General features: G+C 46.3%; 1 protein-coding gene across 3 annotated transcripts in view; it reads left to right on the top strand.

Annotated features, from left to right (window-relative positions):
- Positions 1-21,529, top strand: part of LRRK1 (leucine rich repeat kinase 1) — a 76,834-nt gene that overhangs the window by 52,151 nt on the left and 3,154 nt on the right. For 2 of the 3 annotated variants that reach the window (XM_017805085.1, XM_017805086.1), the window contains 13 exons: positions 1,432-1,603; positions 2,982-3,145; positions 4,212-4,351; positions 5,827-6,076; positions 7,492-7,658; positions 8,743-8,940; positions 9,604-9,881; positions 10,065-10,259; positions 11,010-11,161; positions 12,752-12,869; positions 14,202-14,318; positions 19,946-20,781; positions 21,353-21,454. In XM_017805085.1, the coding sequence (XP_017660574.1) occupies positions 1,432-1,603; positions 2,982-3,145; positions 4,212-4,351; positions 5,827-6,076; positions 7,492-7,658; positions 8,743-8,940; positions 9,604-9,881; positions 10,065-10,259; positions 11,010-11,161; positions 12,752-12,869; positions 14,202-14,318; positions 19,946-20,781; positions 21,353-21,454 (2,889 nt within the window). Of the gene's footprint in view, positions 1-1,431; positions 1,604-2,981; positions 3,146-4,211; positions 4,352-5,826; positions 6,077-7,491; positions 7,659-8,742; positions 8,941-9,603; positions 9,882-10,064; positions 10,260-11,009; positions 11,162-12,751; positions 12,870-14,201; positions 14,319-19,945; positions 20,782-21,352; positions 21,455-21,529 lie in introns of those variants that run through there. The other variant, XM_017805087.1, reaches the window with a different exon arrangement.

Raw genomic sequence — 21,529 nt, 5'->3', positions numbered from 1 at the left:
TTCCTCTTGTTAAATTAGGGTTAAAAGTGAGCATACTTATTGTAATTTATAAGTGAATTTTTTAATAGTTTTACATTCCAGAGATGTTTCATGGAACGGATTATTCGATGGTGTAAGATGTCATCAGATGTTATGGACTGTGACATATGGAGAAAGCTGTTGTCTAATGATGGCTACTTTTTCTGAACTGATATTTCAGGTTTTACAGAATACTGCAGCTGCTAGAGAGAAAACGTGAGAGGCTTAAAGCCTTGGATTCTGACCCAGCCTTGGTTCTAGCTGTGTGTCTGGCCCCTGCCACTGTTACTTTGGTCAGGTCCCTTGGCCATGTGCCTCATTGCTGTCATTGTGCTCGTCAATGAGGAGCCCCAGATGCCAACACATTTTCTCAGGCTCAGCACTGGTAAAACAGCAGTGTGTCTGCCTGTAAGCAAATAACATTTTAGATTGCACAGGCATCCTGGGATGTATTTGGTACTGAAGAGAATCACTGTCAAGAGATTAACTGGCAGGTATTGAAAGCCAAAAGCTCATCATTTTTGAAACAGTTCTGGTGTTCCAAGGGGTTTTAGCTTCCAAAATACTAAAGAGCAGGACAAATGAATATTCTGGGCTTACTGGGAGATCTGAAAATAATTTGTTGTGGTGCCCTACACCAGCATAACTCTGTTCCTGATGACTGGTCAGGCGCAGATAACACTGAGTCTCCCCCACACTTGGGCAAAGTACCTGATAATCTGATTGCAAGAGGAATCTGAGCAAGACAAGGGATTTCTCTGCTGCCATCAGGCTGGCAAAGTGAACTCTTGCTTTGGGAGTTTGTCAGGGATGGGGCAGGGATCTGTCAGCTGCAGTGTGGAACAGCAAGAAACTCTGCTGTGCTGACCCATGAGGTGCTCTTCTTCTGGGGCTGGGGGCACAGCCAGAGCAGCCCAGTCCCTGCAGCCTGGAACTGCATCGCTGCCACCTCCCAGGGCACCTCCTCTCCCCCCATTCTGGGCTTGTTGAACCTGAGCTGCTGTAGGTTGTTTTTTGCATTTGTCTTCTGCTCCACAGCTGTAATCCCCTGCTTGTTACCAGGACACAGTAGTACCAAAGAAACGAGTCCCAGCATCACAGCTATTCTAATGACTCTTGTATTTTAATGCATTAATTTGTGAGTACACAAATGCTCACTACATCAATTTTAGCCCTGTCCAATAGCCCTGGCTGGATTATGTAATGTCTGTTTTGCCTCTGCTTGCTTCCATAGTGTAAATTAATTTCTTCATGTATTGCTGCAGTGCTTAAGTCTAAAAGCTTTTTTATATGCAGTGGGCCGTGCCATTAAAAATCTCTTTGGAGACTGAATCGCCTTATTATCCGGTAACAATGTACTCACTGTTACAAGCTGTAGCTAAAATCTGAGCTGTTGAACTTGATGTGTTTCAGCTACCTCCTCCCTCATCTGCTTCCTACCAAGCCAGCATTAGATATCCATGGGCTCTGCCACCAGACCACAAACACAGTCCAAAGGGTCTTCAAGATGAGTTTTGTCCCCGTTGGCTTTTGGCAGAGATTCATAGCCCGGATGTTAATCAGCCTGGCAGAGATGGACCTCCAGGTAGGTTACTGTGTCTCTCTGCAAGCAAAGACAGACAGCTGAAGTTGTTCAGTGTAAGTGGGATGTCTCTTCACATCCAGCTCGCTTTAGTCACAGACTTCAATAGCATTATTTGAGTAAATAGGGAGAGATGAGACTCTGCAATCAAAATCTGATTCTGTTTTTACAGTAGGTGTCATTGAGAACAACAATTGGTACTGGGGAAGAAAGCCTAAGTTCTCCACAGCTTCTTTGTAACATGATCCCCGGGAAGGTCTCAGTACCTCCAGCATCTTCCAATTACAAGCAATTGGAGTTCTGCCTGCGGCTCCTGTCCATGACCATCCCACTAGGCCAGACTCTGCTCGCAGCGTTTGCCAGAGGAGATCTGGAATAGCTCCACCAAAGTCAGCTATCTGAATGTCTATGGTTGAAATGGGAACAAAATTACAGGACTGTTGCCTTAATGAGGCACCCTGTTAGTGCAAGTGTTATGAATGTCATTAAAGTAGTGTTTGAAGGTTCTGAGAGCTGAGTGGATTTTGATGTTGTTGCAGACATATGTTTGCAGCAGCTTCTGTCTGAAGCTGTAATAAATACCTGCAAAATATTTATAGTACTGCTCTGGTATCTTCTTAACAGCTCTCCATTAACCTGTGGTCTGTCAGTGATTTACAGAACATGGAAAACATGATACCTGTTTTTGGAAGGTCCTCTGTGTTCCAGGCTTCTCAAACCATGTAATAACTTTACCTCTTTTAACGGGCTCTCTTGGCAACCCCTTTGCTTACATCCTCATGGGCACTACATAATCCTAGAGCACCTTTCCTAGGAACTTCATCCAGTCCTCATGAAGGGAATGGAAAGGTTCCCAGGCGTCAGACTCGTCTGCAGTCAAATAAATGTTGGAGCAATGAGCACAGGGGAGTTCTGCAGATTAACTTTCTGGTTTTAAAACAGAAATACATTTTGCTCTAAGTGCTGGTTTGAAGTGTCTTGGAGAAGAGCCATCTTCCTCCCACTGAAACAGGTGGAAAAGTTAACTCTCTGCATTGAAGGCAGACTTTATCACTCACTAGAACATTTAGTTCTTTGGGTTTCTGCAAATGCACAATAAATATGACAAATGTCACAGTCACAGAATTAACTTTGTTCACTGATATGAAAGTGTTCTTTTTTTGAGTGGCACGAAAAACATTTCCATTGCTGCAAAACCAATTTTACTACATGTATTTCCATTCCATTGCAAAAAATTTTATGAGCACAAGTCGCTTTTAGTGGAAAAGCTACGATAGCACCTGTGAAAGCCAAAAAAAGAAGTCACCTTATTGCTTGATTAAAACATCCTTGAGAGAAATCTCAGCAATTTAACGATTTCTTCATTTTCTGCCTGTTTCAGCTTTTTGAAAACAAGAAGAACACCAAGACAAGAAACAAAAAGGTGACCATCTACAGCTTCACAGGCACCCAAAGGAACCGCTGCAGCACATTCCGAGTCAAAAGGACTCACACTGTTTACTGGCAGGAAGGTCTGTTCGTTACCTTTGATGGAGGCTATCTTAGGTAATTTGTGTTCCTAATGCAGCATGTGTGACAGGGCACTAATAGAGTGTATGAAACACATCAGCTCAATGGAGATGAATGGGCCTGACTCATGCTGTGTGCTCACTCATCAGGAGAAGAGGAGGCTCTTTAATGGACATAACTCATCTGGTAACAACTGGTGACAAAAATGATCTATAACTGATTGTTTGCCAGTTCTGAATATATCAACCTTATCTGTTATTGCAGCCACCAATTTAAAGAGGCCTGAGAACAGAAAGCGATATTCAGAGCAGGACTCTGCCAGTGTAAAATCATGCATTTTCACATGCAAAGATTTCCTTATCTCAGTGACTTTTCCACTAAATCCTAAAACTTCACCACCGTGTGTCAGTAATCCAGGTCAATGGAGCTGCTTCTGTGCAACAGGGGACTGTGGTTGCATTTGGTCTTTCAGTCCCTGCCAGGATGGGGGGGACCACTGGTGCTGTTGCATAGCTGGAGATCAGAAGGAGACAGAGACTTTACTGAGTTTCAAAGCTCAGTAGAGGCTTGGACCCAGATACTGCAAATCACAGGCTGGAATCCCAAATTCTGGACCACGGTAGTGGTCATAGTATTATTTCTCCAAATGCTTCAGGGGTTACAGTTTCATAGGAATTGCGCAAAAATTATGTCAATAAACTTTTCCTAATGGTTTTTGGAATCTTTCTTATTCATATTATTATTCCACTGGAATTTCATTACTGATTTTAAAACTCCCAACCTTCCATCATGCTGTATGGGGCATCTGTCAAAACTCTCCATCATACTCAGCTCACTTAGGCCAGAGTTTTCTCTAGGTCTGACCTTCTATAGCATTTACCCTCTGTGAGTAACTGGCATTTCTGTGCAGGAATTCTATTCTGAAAGTCATTTGCAGAACAGACTGAATTGAAAATCACCCTCAAAAGCTAGACTGCTTTTTGTTTTAATGGCTTATGAACTATGTGTTATTATGGAACTCAGTTTTCCTGACAGAAAGAAAACTTGTTGACACTGATACTTCACAAAGGCTTCACAGGTCTGTCTTTTGGCTTTCTTACAGTGTTGAGTCTTCGGATGTGAACTGGAAAAAGAAAAAAAGTGGTGGAATTAAAATAATTTCCCAGTCAGAAGTGAGAGACTTTTCAGCCATGGCGTTCATCACGGACCACGTGAACTCTTTGATAGACCAGTGGTTTCCTGGTAAGAGAATCACTGATTTTCTGTGCAGTGTTATGTCTTTTGTACAGAAGGTTCCTTAACAGAGCTCTCCTAGTGCACAGTTTTGTATGTTAACTGAAGACCCCTCAGGCTCTGACGGTCTCAACCCAGTAATATTTGATAAAAACTGATAAACCTGCAGACAGATTGAAGTTAGTTGGCAACACCCTTTGGTCTAGACATTGTGTCTTTCAGTCTGCCAGTCACTGCAGCACAGGTGAAACACTGCAGTTCAAACAGGACCCGTAGGAGTTCAAGAGACTCTTCCAGTGCTTGAAGCAGGGGCAGAATCTGGCCCAAGCAACTTGGCATTGTCTCTTAATAGATAGACCTCATTCTGGCATCAGCTGGGATCAGAATTTGCCCACCATTTCTAACATCCTACAAGTTATAAAATTGTGATGTGAGAGGCAAGAGTGAATGTGGTACCAAGGACTCTGTGCCAAGGTGACTTCCTTGACTCCTGCAGCTGTTTTTTCTGTGCTCAGCACAGATCCTGCTGTTACCCAGCGGGCTGTTTGCAACCCCAAATCACTTAGTTTAAAACCAAAACAAAATCTGAAGTGTTCTTTGTCATCCCACACTGGTCTAGAAAACACTGCCAAAGTCTCTTAATTGGAGGCTCTCTGGAGGAAACAGTGGTGCACTCTCACGTATTCACGTTCTACGTGTTTTGAAGATAAAAGAACATTTTATTTCTCTTTGGATTAAAATAACGCTAACATTAATCACTGAAGCTTGAGAAGAGTCATGACTTCAAAGGTTGCAGACTGTTTTCACCCTGACTAATTGTGGGCATTTAACAGAGCCTGTCACCACAAAATCCCTCTGAAAGGTGTGAACCTCCCAAAGGCTTAATCTTGGTACAATCCACATTTCTCTCATGTTGCCCATGAGGGAGCCCACAGTAACTGTGTTCTCAACCTGGCTGCCGCAGGCGAGTGTTTACCCTGAACCTGCACCTGCAGTGCTCAATCTGAGCTCAGCGTGCTGTGCCTCCCAGTCTGCTCTCATTCCCATTCCCATTCCCGTTCCCGTTCCCATTCCCATGCCTGCTCCCCACCGGAAGCCATCTGGCAGCTTGCAGTCTGGGAAGACAGATACACCCAGCACCCAGGAGGGTCTCTCCAGTGCTTTATTCACATACTTCTAATTTTTGCTGATCCTGAATATATTTTCCTCGCCAGCCCATGCATTACCTGTGCCCAAAGCAGGGGAGGTGTGAGGTTGTGTCCCCAGTCCTGTCTCCCCAGTGCTGTCCCTGCTATCTCTGCATACTTTGGAAAAAGCTATTTTCTATTCCAGTCAATGCACTGCTGCTTTCATGAGCGTGACCGTTTTCAGCCAGCGGATCCAGGTAGTGCCTGCAGACATTCAGATGCACTTGGAGCTGTTGTTCCTCCTCAGATTCGGGTGAATGATGTTGTTTTCTGTTTGTTTGCTTGCTTGCTCTGAAGCCCTCACAGCCATGGAGAGTGATGGCACGTTGCTGATGGAGCAGTATGTGCCCTGCCACATCTGTGCAGCTGCCAAGGCGGAGGAGAACGAATGTGGTGAGAGGATGGAGGATGCCCAGTACTTTAACATGGAGGACTGTGTCCTGACTGCCATTGAACTGGACTACATCACATGTCCCAACCACCCTGACATCCCCGTTTCTCTCCAAGAACTGGTCCCAGAGCTTTTCATGACTGATTTTCCTGCCAGGTAATGTTTTTTGAGGGCCTTTGATTAAGTTTCAGTACCCCGATGTAATTCAGTTGGACTCTTTTCCTAAGTTATCTCTGCTAGAGGAACATAACTGACCACAAGAAACAAATCCATCTGCTCTCAATCCCTGCTCTGGCAATTCATCCTAAACTGCACTCCTGGTGTTCAGTGCACTTGCCTAGACAATAGCTGTGTGCTGACCGAGTCATCACATCGGGGGTCCTTTGAGATCACTGTGGTGCAATGTGAAAGTCCCTTTTTCAAGCCACAGCTGTCCTGCATTGCCCAGTTACTGGCCAGAGCTTTCTGAAGCTGGAGTCTTTCTGGGATCCCACAAAGGAGATTTTAATGTGGCAAAACCAAAAGGAAGTGCTGCTGCATCACAAGGTTGGCCCTGAAATTGCCTGACTTTTTTAAGGGGCCGTAGGTGAGTGAATTTATAGGCACCACAAGAGAATTCACACTGAGTCGAGGCTCCTGCTCGGCTGAGGGCTGCTGATGTGTTGGATGTGTGGCAGTCCTGAACAGCTGAAACAGCTCTTCCCTACCCAGAGCAGCACTGCCAAATCTTTAAGCTGCTTAACTGCATTCCCAGATGGGTTTGGTCTTATACCCCTTATTACTTAGTGTGTAGAACAAGAGATCTGACAGCAGGCAGGACAGGAGACCAGGGTCTCTTTTGGTTCACACTCTCTGAGAACTTTCAGTGCCCGATGCAGAACCTCTAGACCAAACTGCCCTGTTGGCTGCTGTCAGAGCTTTCTGTGCTCCCACTGGCCTCTGTTGCTTTCTTGGGGTCATTTTTCTGGGCAGACACCCCATCAGCTTGTCAGACAGCCCTCCTCACACTGCTATCTCCTATAGATTTATTTGATGGGTGCAAGGCGAGTGGAGATGTTTGAAGTGTGAACAGCTGTAAAAGTAGTCTCTGGGAGAGTGGGGAAATGATGAATTACAGCCTGGGAACACTAAGCTGATTTGAATAATCAGGTTTCAGAGTGTGGGGCTGTTCATAAACATCCTGTCCTGCCTCAGTGGAGAGAAGAGGAATGGGAGGTAAATGAAGCAAAAAAAAATCGTTAATACAGATAAATGGTACAAGTATCAGTATTTGTGTCATCTGGTTGGAAAAGAAGCTTATGTGCTTTCCAGATCTGTTTGATTCTTGTGGGATAAATTAGTAAAAAGCCTTTTTTGCTTATTTGCCCAAGTTTTTCTGGGAGAAATCCATTGTACAGCACGAGCCAGCATAGAGTACACTGAGATGACCAAGATAGGTGAGGTGATCCAGTCCTCTTGGTAGATAAGACAAGAATCTATCAAGCATTTGTGAAAATGGAAATCACATTAAAAACATGAATTTACACTGTCTTTGAAACTTTAATTAAAAAGCCCCAATTTCTCCTTGGCAGACTGTTCCTGGAAAATAGCAAACTGGAATGCAGTGAAAATGAAAACAACGTTCTTGGCCAGGGTGGAAGTGGAACTGTTATATATCGGGCACGATACCAAGGAAAGCCAGTGGCTGTGAAGAGATTTCAGATTAAAAAATGCAAGGGTTCTCCCACTTCAGCTGCAGGTACAGTGTACAGAATTGGTGTTGGGAATCATCTCCTGCAATTTGTAATCCCAAGCTAAGGCCGAAGAGCCATTGCTCTCCAGAGTGCTGGCAGCACCTGTTTAAATACAGCTTTGAAATAAATAGCAAAACTGGTGTGTTTCAATGGAGGAGGAGGATGCAGCTTAGAGTTCTGCATGAACACTTGTAGCCTTGAAGGTCACTGACACAGGAGCTTCTCTCCTGCAGATCAGTGGGTGGATTTGTAGGGTCCCAAGGCAGAGCCCCGGACTGGGGTGGGAGGTAAGATTTCGTCTCATGTTCCCAACCTATCTGACCATGAGAAGTGTGGATTTGCATGGGTTTGCACTAAGAACTTGTGAGTCTCCACCTTTGAATCAGTCTTTTGTCCCATCTGTGCCAGTAGCTGCAGAAAGCAAACTGGGAATCCTTCTGAGCCTGCCAACTCCTCCAGGCAGGGATGGGCTCTCATGTCAAGTCCAGGATCCCAGCAGAGCCTCAGTCCATGGACAAAGGAAAGGGGAAAGTGGCTTATATTCTTCATTTTTGTCAGGGGAGGATGTGGTGAACTCCTGAGCTGTGGAGGAGGCCAGCTGCTGTCCCAGTGACAAATAACCTTTGGAAAGACCCAACCTTCCTGAGCAGCCTGTGGTGTCCCATGGCAGAAGGACCATTATTGTGATGGGTCTCTCATCTGGCAGGAAAGCCAGGAAACAGTAGAGAAAGACCCCTTCCAGCAAAGGGTCTGTAGTGTGACATCCACACAGAGTCCTTGCTTGGAGAAGCACAGCATGAGTTTTCCAAAGTCATCAGGTGATATATGAGATCAGCGTGTGCCAGACACACCAGAGCCTGGTGTTAAAGGACCAAGGGAGGTTTTGCTTCCTGAGGTACCATATATATCCTGCTTATAGTCAGTGTCTGTTAGTGGCTCAACACAAGGATTCAACTTAAAGCCTTGCTGTTGGTATCATCCCACCAGCTGCCTTCCTCCTGCAGCCCTTGCTTGGTGATTGGCACCTTCCAAAGAGTTTGTGACTTAGTTTCTGAGCTGGGCAGTGAGAAGGGGGTTGTGTCTTGCCAGATACCATGCTGAAGCACCTGAGAGCCATGGATGCCATGAAGAACTTCTCGGAGTTCCGCCAGGAGGCCAGCATGCTCCACTCCCTGCAGCACCCCTGCATCGTGTCCCTCATTGGCATCAGCATCCACCCGCTCTGCTTCGCCCTCGAGCTGGCCCCCCTGGGCAGCCTCACCACTGTGCTGTCTGAGAACTCCAAAGGTAAAGCCAGGGTCTCCCCACTGAGAGAGATCACTCTCCAAGTGACAAATGGTCAGCAATATTTAAATTACTGCTTGATTTGCTGGAGGGTTTTTTTTTCCAGACTAGGGGAAGTGGGAGGGGTGGAATTGTTCTTAAGCTGTGCTTTTGGGAGCCTAGTAAAAATTGCTGCTCACGATTTTCAAAACTACTTTGGAGACCTGGATTTTCAATTTCTCTGCAAATTAATATGAAGTGCATCTCACTTCAGCGCTGCATGGATGGTGCTGTGTTCCTCCCCCTGCAGATGGGTGTCTGGCACTCTAAATTATCTCATAAGTATCTTTATTTCTGTTGCTGTCAAATGAACGATGCTAATTCCAAGATAAGTTGAGGCCATCTGACCCTCTTGGCACCTTGGCTTTGTGTCAACTTTCAGTCAAACATTAATTTTCACCAGAAGATTTAGGAGCCTAGAAGTGAAAGAGTTTAAAAAAAAGAATCTAGTAGGACTGTCAGACACATATAGTAACAAAAACAGTGTCATTTTAAATGGTGGCATTGAGTGATGTTTTAAAAGGTTGTCAGTTATTGCTCTGGAGTTAAAAAGAGAAAGAGAAAGGGGGAGAAAAAGGCAGTTATGGAAATTACAAGAGCTGAAGACAGACTGTTCCTTTGTGCCAGGGTCTTCCTTTGTGCCGCTGGGACACATGCTGACACACAAAATAGCGTATCAGATTGTGACAGGCCTGGCCTACCTGCACAAGAAGAACATCATCTTCTGCGACCTGAAGTCAGACAACATTTTGGTGTGGTCCCTGGATGTCAAGGAGCACATCAACATCAAACTCTCCGACTACGGGATCTCCCGGCAGTCGTTCCACGAGGGCGCGCTGGGCGTGGAGGGCACGCCGGGGTACCAGGCCCCTGAGATCAGGCCTCGCATTGTCTACGATGAGAAGGTGACTGGGGGTATCTGTGGGGCAGCCCCCGTGGCAGTGTGGGGTGGCTGGTGTCAGGCCTGGGGCTACATTCCCTTGTCCATGATGGTGGGCAGCACTGCTTTCCCGCTCTGGCCTTCCTTGCTCTCCTCTCCACCCACCAAGGGAGCTTTGCCTGATTTTCCTCTCTGTTTCTGGCTCTAGGTCGATATGTTCTCCTATGGGATGGTCCTGTACGAGCTGCTGTCTGGCCAGCGGCCTGTGCTGGGACACCACCAGCTCCAGATTGCAAAGAAGCTGTCCAAAGGGATCCGTCCTGTTCTGGGGCAGCCAGAGGAGGTGCAGCTCTACAGGATGCAGGCACTCATGATGGAGTGTTGGGACACTAAGCCAGAAAAGGTACAAGACAACCCTCCTGACTCGTGTTTTCTGATCTGGCTGCCCTCTTCAAGAAGGAGGGCTGAGCTTGCTCTTGGTACAGCAGAACATCTTGATTGCCTGTTTACCCCTCCTGCTGATCTGGCCCAGAACTTCTGTTGACTTAAATGGGAGTTTTCTGAATGAAATGCTGACAGATCTGTGGCCTTACACTTCTGTGGTGACTGGAAGGTCCCTTGATGTCAATGGCAGTTAGGCTGTTGATATCACCAGGGCAAGATGTTACTCGTAATTTCTAGAAACAGCTCCAGTATCATGCTGTGAGTGTAACTACAGAGACTTCAAAAACCCTGAGATTATAAAAGGAGGTATGAGGAAGAAAAAGGTTGAAAGTATGAGAAAAGGATTATGCTACATTACATTTTTCGTTAATTGCAGCTGGGTGTTTCAGACTGCTGTCCTTCAGACAAAGGTGGGCTTGTCTCTCAAAACAGCTACACCCTGTCATGACAGCTCCCAAAATCCATAAACTTGAAGAAATTAATCAGCAAAATGTGTAAGAGAAGGACAGACCAAGCTTTAATAAATAATCAGAGAATTGTTTGGGTTGGAAGGAACCTTAAAGGCCATCCAGTTCCCTGTACTTGTGCTTAGGATCGCCCTGATCCAGGTGCAGGATTTCGCACTTGGCCTTGTTGAACCTCCTGTTTATTATGGTTCTTCTATTTCATTTTATTTGACATATGTCTTTCTCTTTTCCTTTCCCCTCAGCGTCCATTGGCCATTTCTGTGGTAGGACAGATGAAAGATCCTACCTTTGCAACATTCATGTACCTGCTGCCCTGTGGGAAGCAGGCTTCCTTCTTCTGCTCCCAAGGACAGGAGTACACTGTGGTGTTCTGGGATGGGAAGGAAGACACCAGGTGAGATGGCTCATATCGGTAATTTCCTTTTTTTTCTTTTTCCTATTTAAGTAAAAATCCTTCAGCGTCTTCACTTCTGCCTCTGGGAGGGAGGTAAAGAAGGTGAAAGTGAATTTGGGTGAATGCCAAGGGTACGGTGAACACTGTTTTCCCAAACTCTTTTAATTGGGAACAGTGGTTTCTTTATAAAGGATATTTAATGAGCTTAACTCTGCTTCAGTTAATATGAGGAGAAGATTAGGGCAATGTAATGATTCACACACACAGGATGAAGCATTTGCACATGAGAACAGACGTGTTCTGCCTTTCCTAATGAGGCCATTTAACACTAAACCTTTCCTAATTGAGGCTGCAGTTCCATCTCTCTTCTGCAAAGCAATTAAGCACATGCTTAAATCCTATTGCAATCATCGGGAGTTAACCACATGCCTGGAGCTGTGTGTGCATCCAAGTGTGCACTGCCAGTAAAATGTATTCCGTACTGAAGGCATGTGCTTAAAATGTTATTAAATTGTGACTGAGATGATGGCATTTTGCTCAGCCACATGTGACCCGTGGCTAGTTAGGTTCATTTTTATGGATGCTACTGATTTTTATAGCCCCAGTCTTATTTGGAAACATTCACAAACTGATCTGAATTTTATAATAATGTGTTCTTTATTTGAAACCATTAAGCTAATGGGAAGGGTACGTGATTTGTTCATGAATTATTTGCTTTGCTATTTGTGGTGCCTGGTCAGTCATTCAGTGCAGACAGTGTAACTCTTCCTGCTAAACTGGTGGAACACATGGCACTCACAGATGTATTTTGAATACGTGGATGATGTCCAAATATTCACAGCGATATATCTCAGTGAATCAGCTTCCTGACTGGACAATCCACTTAGGAGACTGCTGAATAACAAATTACTTATTTGTGACAGATTTCAGGATGTGTAATTGCTTGTGCCACAGTTGGTAAAACATCTGGGGCTCACAGATGTGGTCGTGAATATCCAGTTATTTGTTCAAATACTCAAACTCAAAAAATTTCCCCAAACGAATAAAATCCTTTTTATTACAAAAAATATTAATTAGTCAGATTTATAAATTGTTTGATCAGGTTACAGATCTTGGCTCTTATTGTGAAGAATCATGCTCTTCTGTTTATGTGCTGGATTAATAATGAAGCCAGATAATAGCGAGGCAGTGAACTTGGAAATGGAGCGGATATTCTCTTGGGAACCTAATGGGCAAGATGGGCTGAGACTTCCCAGCTATTAATTACTGCTGTTGAGCTGGAGCTGTTAGTCTCACAGCTGAATTATAGTAACAGACCATGTACACTGCCCTGATCCTTTCCATGCAAAATCAGAGAGCTGAGTGTAAATCTTCACAGAAGCAATTGCACATCTGCCCCCCGAGGAAGAGCTGTGGCACATCTGCATTTCTCTTCCTTTACAAGGACCATTTGGAGGGGTGTAGGTCCTTGCAGCATCATCCACATCTGGACAGTTGTGTTATGGCTTGGCCACAAGTGCCATGTACTGTCCTGTAGTCTGTGCAGGCTGAATGTTGGCTGCAGGTAATCGTTATTTGCTCCTTTTTCAGAAACTACACGGTGGTGAATCTGGAGAAGGGAGTCATGGAAGTGCAGAGGATGAGCTGCCCAGGAATGAAGCTATGCTGCCAACTAAAATTTCAGAATGCCCTGTGGGCAGCCACAGAGGTGAGCATTGCCTGGGCCTCAGTGCCCCCCTCGAGAGGGGCCTCGTTAGGAGAGACACAAACGAAGAGAGAGAGCCTGTTAAATTAGTAAAGCCAAGGGTGGGTGAGACAATGGGCTTCTCAGATGAGCAGCGTGACTTTGCATCTGCTGTCTCCAGGTTTATTGTTTCTCCCTGTCACGTAGCTGATACCTGGAACCAAATCCTGCCTCCTGGTGCTCAAAGCGATCGTGGGAACCTCAGCTTTCCGAGGGAAAACTCTCGGGATTGGAGCAATCTGTACCCAGGGGTTCATCTGGGAAATGTCCTTATCTGTGAGCGATAAAGGGAAGCCGTGACAGAAACCATGCATTTAAGGGTGGGGTTCTGAAAGAGGCCTGAGGGATTTCAAAGTTGGTGGGAAATGGGTACCCAAGTTTTGTGTTCACCGTGGAAAATTGCAGCTAAAAAGATAAGAGTGAGAGAGCAGGGCTGGTTTATAACCCAGAGCCCCCATCCACCCATCAAAAAGGGCTGTGTTTAGTGTAAGCCAATTCTGACATGGTCATTTGACACAAAACAGATGAAAAACAGCCAAAAAAAATGAAACATACCTGAAATTCAGTGTTTCAGAGTGGAGAAAAAAAAGGACGCACTTACTGAATAAATAATTTGTGTTGGTTAATTCACTCCACCCTGGCATGGATGCTGTAACTGGGTGAGAATAGAGATCTTTTTTTTACCATGTAGAAAAATCAATTATTTTGAGTTTTTCTCTTCTTAAATAGAGATAAATTTCAAATACTGTTGTTTTTTCAGAACAATAAATATAGAAAAATTAAAATTCAAAAATCTTAAATTATTGTATTTCCACCTTTTGGATCAAAATGGAATATGTTGCTATTCTTCAAACTGTGTGCTCTTGTTCAATCTAATAGATTTATGAGTTGTGGAGCAGATGTAATTCCACATAAAATGTAATACCAGCTTTCCCTGAACTGACGTATTAATGCAAAATAACACACAACATGCTTCAGTTGTTGTTTGGGATTTTTGCAGTCAGGGTTGTCAAATACTGCTTTTAGATGTGGTGATAAAACCCCTATAGTGGTGATTTTTAGTGGCTTTTGGATAATGCATTTATTGCCCACAGCTCATTCTTGGGAGGCAGCACCTGCTTTCTACCCACAGGGCAAACAAAGACTTTCCAGGGAAAACAGATATCCGGATTTTGGGTACCAAAAATATACAAGTAAAAACTGGTTTTGGAACCAATTAGATCCTGTTCAGGTATCAAAATATGGAAAGCATGGAAGGTGACTGTCATTTACAGAATTTTCTGTGCTCTTTCACAGGACCAGAAGGTTTCTGTGTATGCGTTGCAGGGCATGTGTCCCTTAAAGACTCCACTGAAAGGTTTAGACACTCCTGCTACTGTGAGCTGCTTCCTAGTGATGCCTGTTGTCAAAAAGGTAAGGAGCAACCTAAAGGAAAAGGGACATTAGTGAGACTCAGCTGTCTGCTCCCGGGCCAAGCTGCCAGACTGAGCTGGTGCTGAAGGACTTTGCAAAGCCCAGGAACATTTTGGCACCGGGAGGAGAAGGTTTCCTGGTCTTCGTGTCTCTGCCAGAAAACAGAGGTGTGGGCAAGAACCTGAGTCAGGGGACCAAAGCTGTCACTTCCAAGCCTGCTGGGAAAATAGTCAAAATAGATCAAATTTCTCTGCAAGGAAATTTTCCAGCTCTGTTTCCACATCACTGGAAGACAAGGTTTAGGCTGATCAAGCAAAGTAGAGAGGGCATGAAACAATAATTAGAATAGAGATTTGTTGAGTGCTAATTCAGGATGTGGGTATATCCTGCCTCTTGTACCCTCTGTTTTTCTGGGATGTGTGCTGTTATTTGTGTGCAGTCATCTATAATATTACCTAGGCTCAGTCACACTTCTGTTTTGGTTTTGAATGAGAACACTGAGATAATACAGCTGTTTTGGGTAATACTGTTATGGATAACATGTATAATTACTCTTATGGGTAATAACACAAGTTATATGCTGTCTATCTAGTTCTGGAATGGCCAGCATCCAGTTTTTGGCAAGAGAAATCTGACATGGGTGCCTATTGCGGGCAAGTCTTGGGAGATGTATAAAAACTGTTTTCGAGCTAAATTACCTCCGGTTTGCTTACAGCCACCTCAAGTGAAAACATATAATTATGTTCCAACATTACTGGTAACTGTGTAGTCTTTGCAAATGCCAGCAGACTGGTATGTGTCTGAAAGCTCGACATGGAGCAGCTCTGGGAGTGACAGTGGGGCTGGTTTATACCACAGACTGGTCCTGAGCTATTGTCCATTTCTGGCTAGTTTGCTCGGACTGCTACATCCCTGCAGACTGAATCCAAGGCAGATGGTTAGTGTAAGGTGTCCTGCTTCACTTCCAAACATGGTGTAAGTAGGACTCAAGTAGGGCATCGATGTGAAGTTGGCACAGGGGTGGATTTCTCCTGCTGGGAGGCTTCATCTGTCGGCTGTCTTTGGCTCCCGGACCTGCAGCGTTTCTCTGCCGTGGAGTTTCATTTCTGATGTGTAAGGCAAATTTATTTTTCATGCTGCCTGGGGTTTTGTCCAGGACAGTCGAACGAGTCTTTCACTTTCAGCTTTTCCACTGTCACACAGCTTGCAAAGCCATTCCTCAGGGGTTACGAGTGGCTTTATGTCTCCTGGTTTCTATTTCCAGATTGTGGCTTGCCTAGAAAATGTCATAAATAATGCCAGGCCCTACAATAGCAATATTGAGTCTAGACACCTCCCTTCCTCCCCCGACCCTACCCAACCTTCCAGAAATCCACATCCCTTCAGCACACTCCTTCTTAGTTTATTGGACTTACTTTTTCCTCTCTCCTTTCTATGAATGAGTTTGGCAGTGAAATGGCCAGAGCAGCAGCCGTGGGGATGTGCAGACCAGGTTGGCAAGAACTAAAGCAACCTCTTCTTCCAAAAAAATCTGAGTGGAAAGCTTACACTTGTCACACTCACTGTGTGACCAGTAAGCTCTGTCAGAGTTATCAGTCGTTGTCCAGCAGAGAAGGGAATTGCATTTCCCTGGGAAGAAAGTCTTTAGCTGATGAGATGTGAGGTAACTTTTAGTCAGAGAATTGCCGAGGGATGTTGCTGGGAAGGGGAATTCTTTACGACTGCCTTGGGAAGGCTGATCCAAAAGAAATAGCTTCCAAAACTTGGTTTCTCATCCAAAGGAAGCATCATGGAAATTTAAAAGCAACAGAGAGGGGCCCAGAATCCAAAACTCACCCAGCAGGAAAAAGTCTTGTATAATTTAAGCTTTTTGTTGCGTGCTTTCTGTCACCAGTATCATTCTTTTTGGTAAACAATACAATTTTGAGTAAATTTCCTTTCAGAAAAAAAACCAAATAAGTGCACAAACAGGTTAAAAACAGCAAACCAAGATGCTTTCTGACTTAGTTTGCAGCAGTCTTACAAAGAGATGAGGAGGGGAGAGAGAGACCTGAATGGGTGCAAGGCTCTGGCCTCTTGCAGAAACCTGGAACACATGGAAACAAAAGCTGCATTTAAAGGCTGCAGCCTGCCCTGTGTGTGCTGCCAGTAGTGCCAGACCCCGCAGGGATCAGAGGAGGAGGAGGAGGAGGAGGAGGAGGAGGTGACCAGGCCCTGGTGTCAAGGGCCATATCATGTTTTTCAGCCTTCTCAGAGCGGCCGTGCCGATGGCCCCGAGCCTTGTGCTGTCCCCGGCCCCAGGACAGGATGTCTGGAGCCGGCTCATCCCTGCACATCCCACACCGTCACGGCCCCGCTCTGGGGCCTTCCTCCTGGCACAGCAGGGCTGCTGGCAGGACCCAGCCTTCAAATGCAGTTTTGTTGCTGCGTGTTTTTGTTGGCTCTTTGCGGAGCCCAAATGTTGAAAATGAATTCTGAGAAAGTTACTTAAGGTTTCTGGAGGCTGCGGCCCTGCCTGCCTTTGGTCACTGTTGGAATACCCTGATCAGGAGGGCTTTGCCTCCCTGACCACCTGCACCAGCAACAAATGACCTCTGGCAAGTCGGTGGCACCTGTGGGGAGGTGACCTTTGCCATGGTCTTCCGTGAAATCGGTCACTCCCTTGGCTCAGTCACGTGAGAGATGGCAGGTTGAGGCCATTTCTCATATATTAAGCTATTAGGGAGCATCCCAAGGAGGAGAAGGGCCTGGAGGGGAAGCTGTGTGAGGAGTGGCTGAGAGCACTTGGTGTGGTCAGCTGGAGAAGAGGCGACTGAGGAGAGACCTCACTGCAGTTACAACTTCCTCCTGAGGGGAAGAGGAGGGGCAGGCACTGATCTCTGCTCTGTGGGGACCAGTGACAGGACCTGAGGGAAGGTCCTGGAGTTGTGTCAGGGGAGGTTTAGGTTGGATATTAGAAAAAGGTTCTTCCCCAGAGGGTGGTTGGGCACTGAACAGGCTCCCCGGGGCAGTGGTCACAGCACCAAGGCTGACAGAGTTGAAGAAGGGCTTGGATGATCCTCTCAGGCACATGATGTGACCCTTGGGGATGGTCCTGTGCAGGGCCAGGAGTTGGACTGGATGATCCTTGTGGGTCCCTTCCAACTTGGCAGATTCTGTGATTCTGTGATTTGAGTTCCCACTCCACATTTCTTATCTCTCTGAGAGAGAACAACGGTAGCTGGATAAAAGCAGGTCCCAAGAGCCCTCAAAGCCAAGGCAGAGAGTAATAAATGCCCCAAAGCAAAAAGTATCTTCCCAGTTTGCTTCCACCATTGTGCTATCCCAGGCAGGATAGGATTTGGCATCAGTATTACCAGTAACACCAGGTGGGGTCACTGACCCAGCTCTGCCTGCTTATGGTGCCAACTGCTCAGTGCCAAGGAAACTTGGCCTGTGGAACCCAAAAGGGAATATGGATTCTGTCCTGCAGTAGCTGACACTAATCAGAGAAATCAAAATATTTTTTATGAAGACTATGCTTGGATAATTCAGCATTTTCAAATCAAATCAAATCAAATCAGACAAAATTATAATCTTTGAAGACTTTAATAGTGTCCTGTGTCATGCTGGGAGCAGTTCAGGTTGACATACCCACATTACAGTTAATATCAAATGTTCCCATTTCAATTTAAATTTTCCATTTTTAGTAAGAAATGCCTCTTGTGCGGGGTCCTTTGGACTGAAAAAATTGGACCATTTTCACCAGAGAAATGTGGGCTGTTCTGCTTTGTTTTATTCATTTTTAAATAATTAAACTCCTTTCCAAAGAAAAAGTAACCCAAGACCCAGGTTGTGCAAAGCACCGTGCCATGTTCCAACCTATTGATGCAATTCCCTGACAAAGCCATAACCAGGAGCCTTTGCACCAGATGCACATGGCAGCAGGGACATGGCACTGAGCACTGCAGGTCATTGGGGTTTCTTTTAATTAGAGGTTAGAGAATTGGGACTGGACTGAGTTACAGTCCAAGGCCCATTTCACAACTTTCCACTTGCTTCCCTAGTTTTTCCCATTACAGTAAAATTCTGCTGTGATTTGGATTAGTCATCCAGGGCTCAGCGCTCTCGTGGTTTTACTCATACTTGGTGTGCAGAGAGTGTCTCTTTGTCCAGGACTCTCCATGAGCCTTGCAAACAGAGCTGTCAGTTAAATAACACTTACCCTGCACTATCTGCCCTTCAATAGCTGGAGCAAGTCAACATACTGATTTCAGCCTCTGGGAGTTTAAACAGCCTAGGAGCTTTCTTCCAGGGCTGGCAGAGCCAAGATCCCTGGAAGGGCACAAAGATCCCTGAATTTATGAGCAGCAAGGGGTGACTCCAAGCCCTCAGCCCATCTCACTGCCCTCCCAGGCTTCCCACCATGGCAAGGCTGTGGAGGTGTGAGGTTGTGTTGGATCAGTTGGTGGTGCTCTGTCTGGTTCTGTTTGGTTTGCTGTGCTTAATCCAGGCAGATTGAAACAACAGCAAAAAAGTCCTGGGTAAAAGGATCTTTTTTTAGAATATACTGCTCTCCAGGGAGGAAATAGAAAGGCCTTTAAGGTAGGTATTGTTCTATCCACTTCACAGATCAGGGAGTTTCTGATACAGACCCAAGGTCACGGGGAGTTTTGTTCCCAAGAGATCCATTTCCCAGTCTGTTTAACAGCATTTTGCACAGCTGTGATGAGCTGGAGGAGTCGGTGAGCCATGGCCTCCTCAGCAGCTCCCGCCCATGGGACGTGAGGGCATCCATCGCCGCAGTGCCACGGCCAGCACGTCTGCACGCTGAGGGACAGGTTCTTACCAATGCACAGAACTGTTCATGGCACTTGGCTGGGGCTTTGCTGAACTGCTGCTGCTGTGCCCTTCACTGGGATGCCTCTGAGCTGCCAGGGATCCCAGACCCAGAGAACGTCCCTGGGAGGTGCAGTGGTCTCAGAGCAGCAGACATTGGATGTGGAGCAATCACTGGATGCTCTTGTTTGCGAGGATGTTGGCTCCCTCTTTCCATTTTTACTGCATTTCTTCCATTCCTCTCCTACCTACACTGATAGCAATAGCTTTACTCTTTTTTGGAAGTGAGCTGGGTTTCTACAGCTGGATTCCAAGGATCATGATGGCTGTCTCTGGACATACTCCAGCTTGAATTTCTTAACCTTTAGGGCAGGCTGCCAGGTCCGTCTGTCTGCCCTTGCCAGTAAAAGAGAGGTAATACTGGGTGAGAGGAGTATGGCTCTGCAGCAGCTTCTTGGTAATGACTTCTTTTTATGTTGCTGTTATCACTGTTCTGGGATAAGTTACCCGTGCTCTTGCAGCATACGAGAAGCAGCCAGAGCCTCTGGGATTGAAAGGTCTTGTATTGCAGAGACATAGAGAAGTAGGAAAAAAATCTTTAAGGGTGATGAGGCACTGGCACAGAGAGGTTGTGGTCTCCCCATCCCTGGAAGTGTTTAAGGCTAGGTTGGACAGGGCTTGGAGCAACCTGGTTGAGTGGAAGGTGTCCCTGCCCATAATGGGAGGGTTGGGACAAGATCATCTTTAAGGTCCCTTCCAGCACAAACCATTTTGTGATTCTATGAGATCCTACTGTCTCTTTCTTGCAGAACTCATATGTGGTGCTGGCTGGCTTGTCAGATGGACTTGTAGCCGTGTTTTCAGTGTCCCAGGGCATGCCAGGGGACAGCTGCTCCTACCTGTGCTCCCACACAGCAAACAGGTCCAAATTCAACATTTTGGATGACGACCCCCGGCAGAACCCGTACCCCGTGAAGGCCATGGAGATCACCAACAGTGGGGCAGAGGTGTGGTACAGCAACGGCCCCGGCATCCTCATCATCGACTGCTCCTCCATGGAGATCAGCAGGAGGCTGGAGCCCTTCAACCCACCCTCGGTCATCACATCCATCGCCTGCAACTCTGAGTGTCACGGGGAGGAGGTGGTGTGGTGTCTGGACGATAAAAGCAACTTCCTGGTGATGTACCATGCTACCACCTACCAGCTCTGTGCACGCTACTTCTGTGGAGACTGCAGCCCCCTCAGAGACATGTTTACAATCCAGCAGCCCTCGGCAGCCATCCCAGCTACAGCCCCCATCAACCACGGAGCGGTGGAGAACAGCCCAGTGGGGGACATGAGCATTATGTACAGCCCAGAGGTGGGCACCCAGATCCTGAACCACCAGGACTCGCTCACAGATTACTGCTCTGTGTCTTCCTACTCCTCCTCGCCTCCCAGCAGGGTAACCCGCTGCCCCTCCAGCCTACCCAGCTCGCCCATGAGCTCTTCCAGTGCACCATTCTCCACAGACTTTGAGGAGTCTGAGAAATTCAATGAGCTGAAGGCTCCCCTGGATCATGATGCTGTGCCTGTGGGTGACGACACGGAGCATCTCCAAGCCATCAAGATTCTTCCAGTGAAAGACCTCATATGGATCCCCAGGTAAGCAGGTCCCTTATCAAGGCAACTTTGTCAAAATCCCTTGTGGGCTGAACATGAGGTTAACTCAGGCTAATTCAAGATATTTTGCATTCCCAGTGTGATTCACCTGGCCAGAAAGTTGTTACCATTAAGAAACTTTGTTCCCAGTACAACAGTACATCCGTTTTCTACCCCTTTTTAAAGTATTTGGTGTTGAGCAGAATGGCCACTGGTCTTGCTGGATTGATTTCAGCAGAATGAGAAGGGGGTGGTCAGACTCAAAGCCCTGTTTCCCCAGCTACTGAGGAAACAAAGAGGAGCAGGCAGCTTCCTTGCTCGGACACAACCCTGGCAAGTCCTGTTGCCTCCTGTGGAGCTGCTGGAAACCACTGGGAAGCTGATTTTGCCTGTCATGGGATCTCTCACTGCAGTGGATTCAGGATGTCCCTGTGGCATTGCAGTGCCCCTCCCTGCAAGATGTCATGCTGCAGGCAGCTGTGCAGCAGAGGATGGATATCCAACATGGATTTTCCTCAGCTGTCAGCATCCCTATTGCTGAGTATGTGTGACATGTCCCTTGTTTCTCTTCTAGGAGAGGAGGGGATATCATTGTTATCGGGCTGGAGAAGGAATCGGGCACCCAGCGGGGCAGAGTGATCGCTGTGCTGAAGGCTGGGGAGCTGGCTCCCTATGGGTGAGGCTGACTGGGTCACACCAGTCTCCAGGGGCACAAGGGGACTGGGGGGCAGGAGGGGGCTCTGAAGGCTCT

Source organism: Lepidothrix coronata, unplaced genomic scaffold, assembly GCF_001604755.1.
Source record: "Lepidothrix coronata isolate B3197 unplaced genomic scaffold, Lepidothrix_coronata-1.0 Scaffold11, whole genome shotgun sequence".
Taxonomy (NCBI): Eukaryota; Metazoa; Chordata; class Aves; order Passeriformes; family Pipridae; genus Lepidothrix; species Lepidothrix coronata.
Note: the sequence above shows the minus strand (reverse complement) of the source record. Positions and strands in the feature narration are given on the sequence as shown.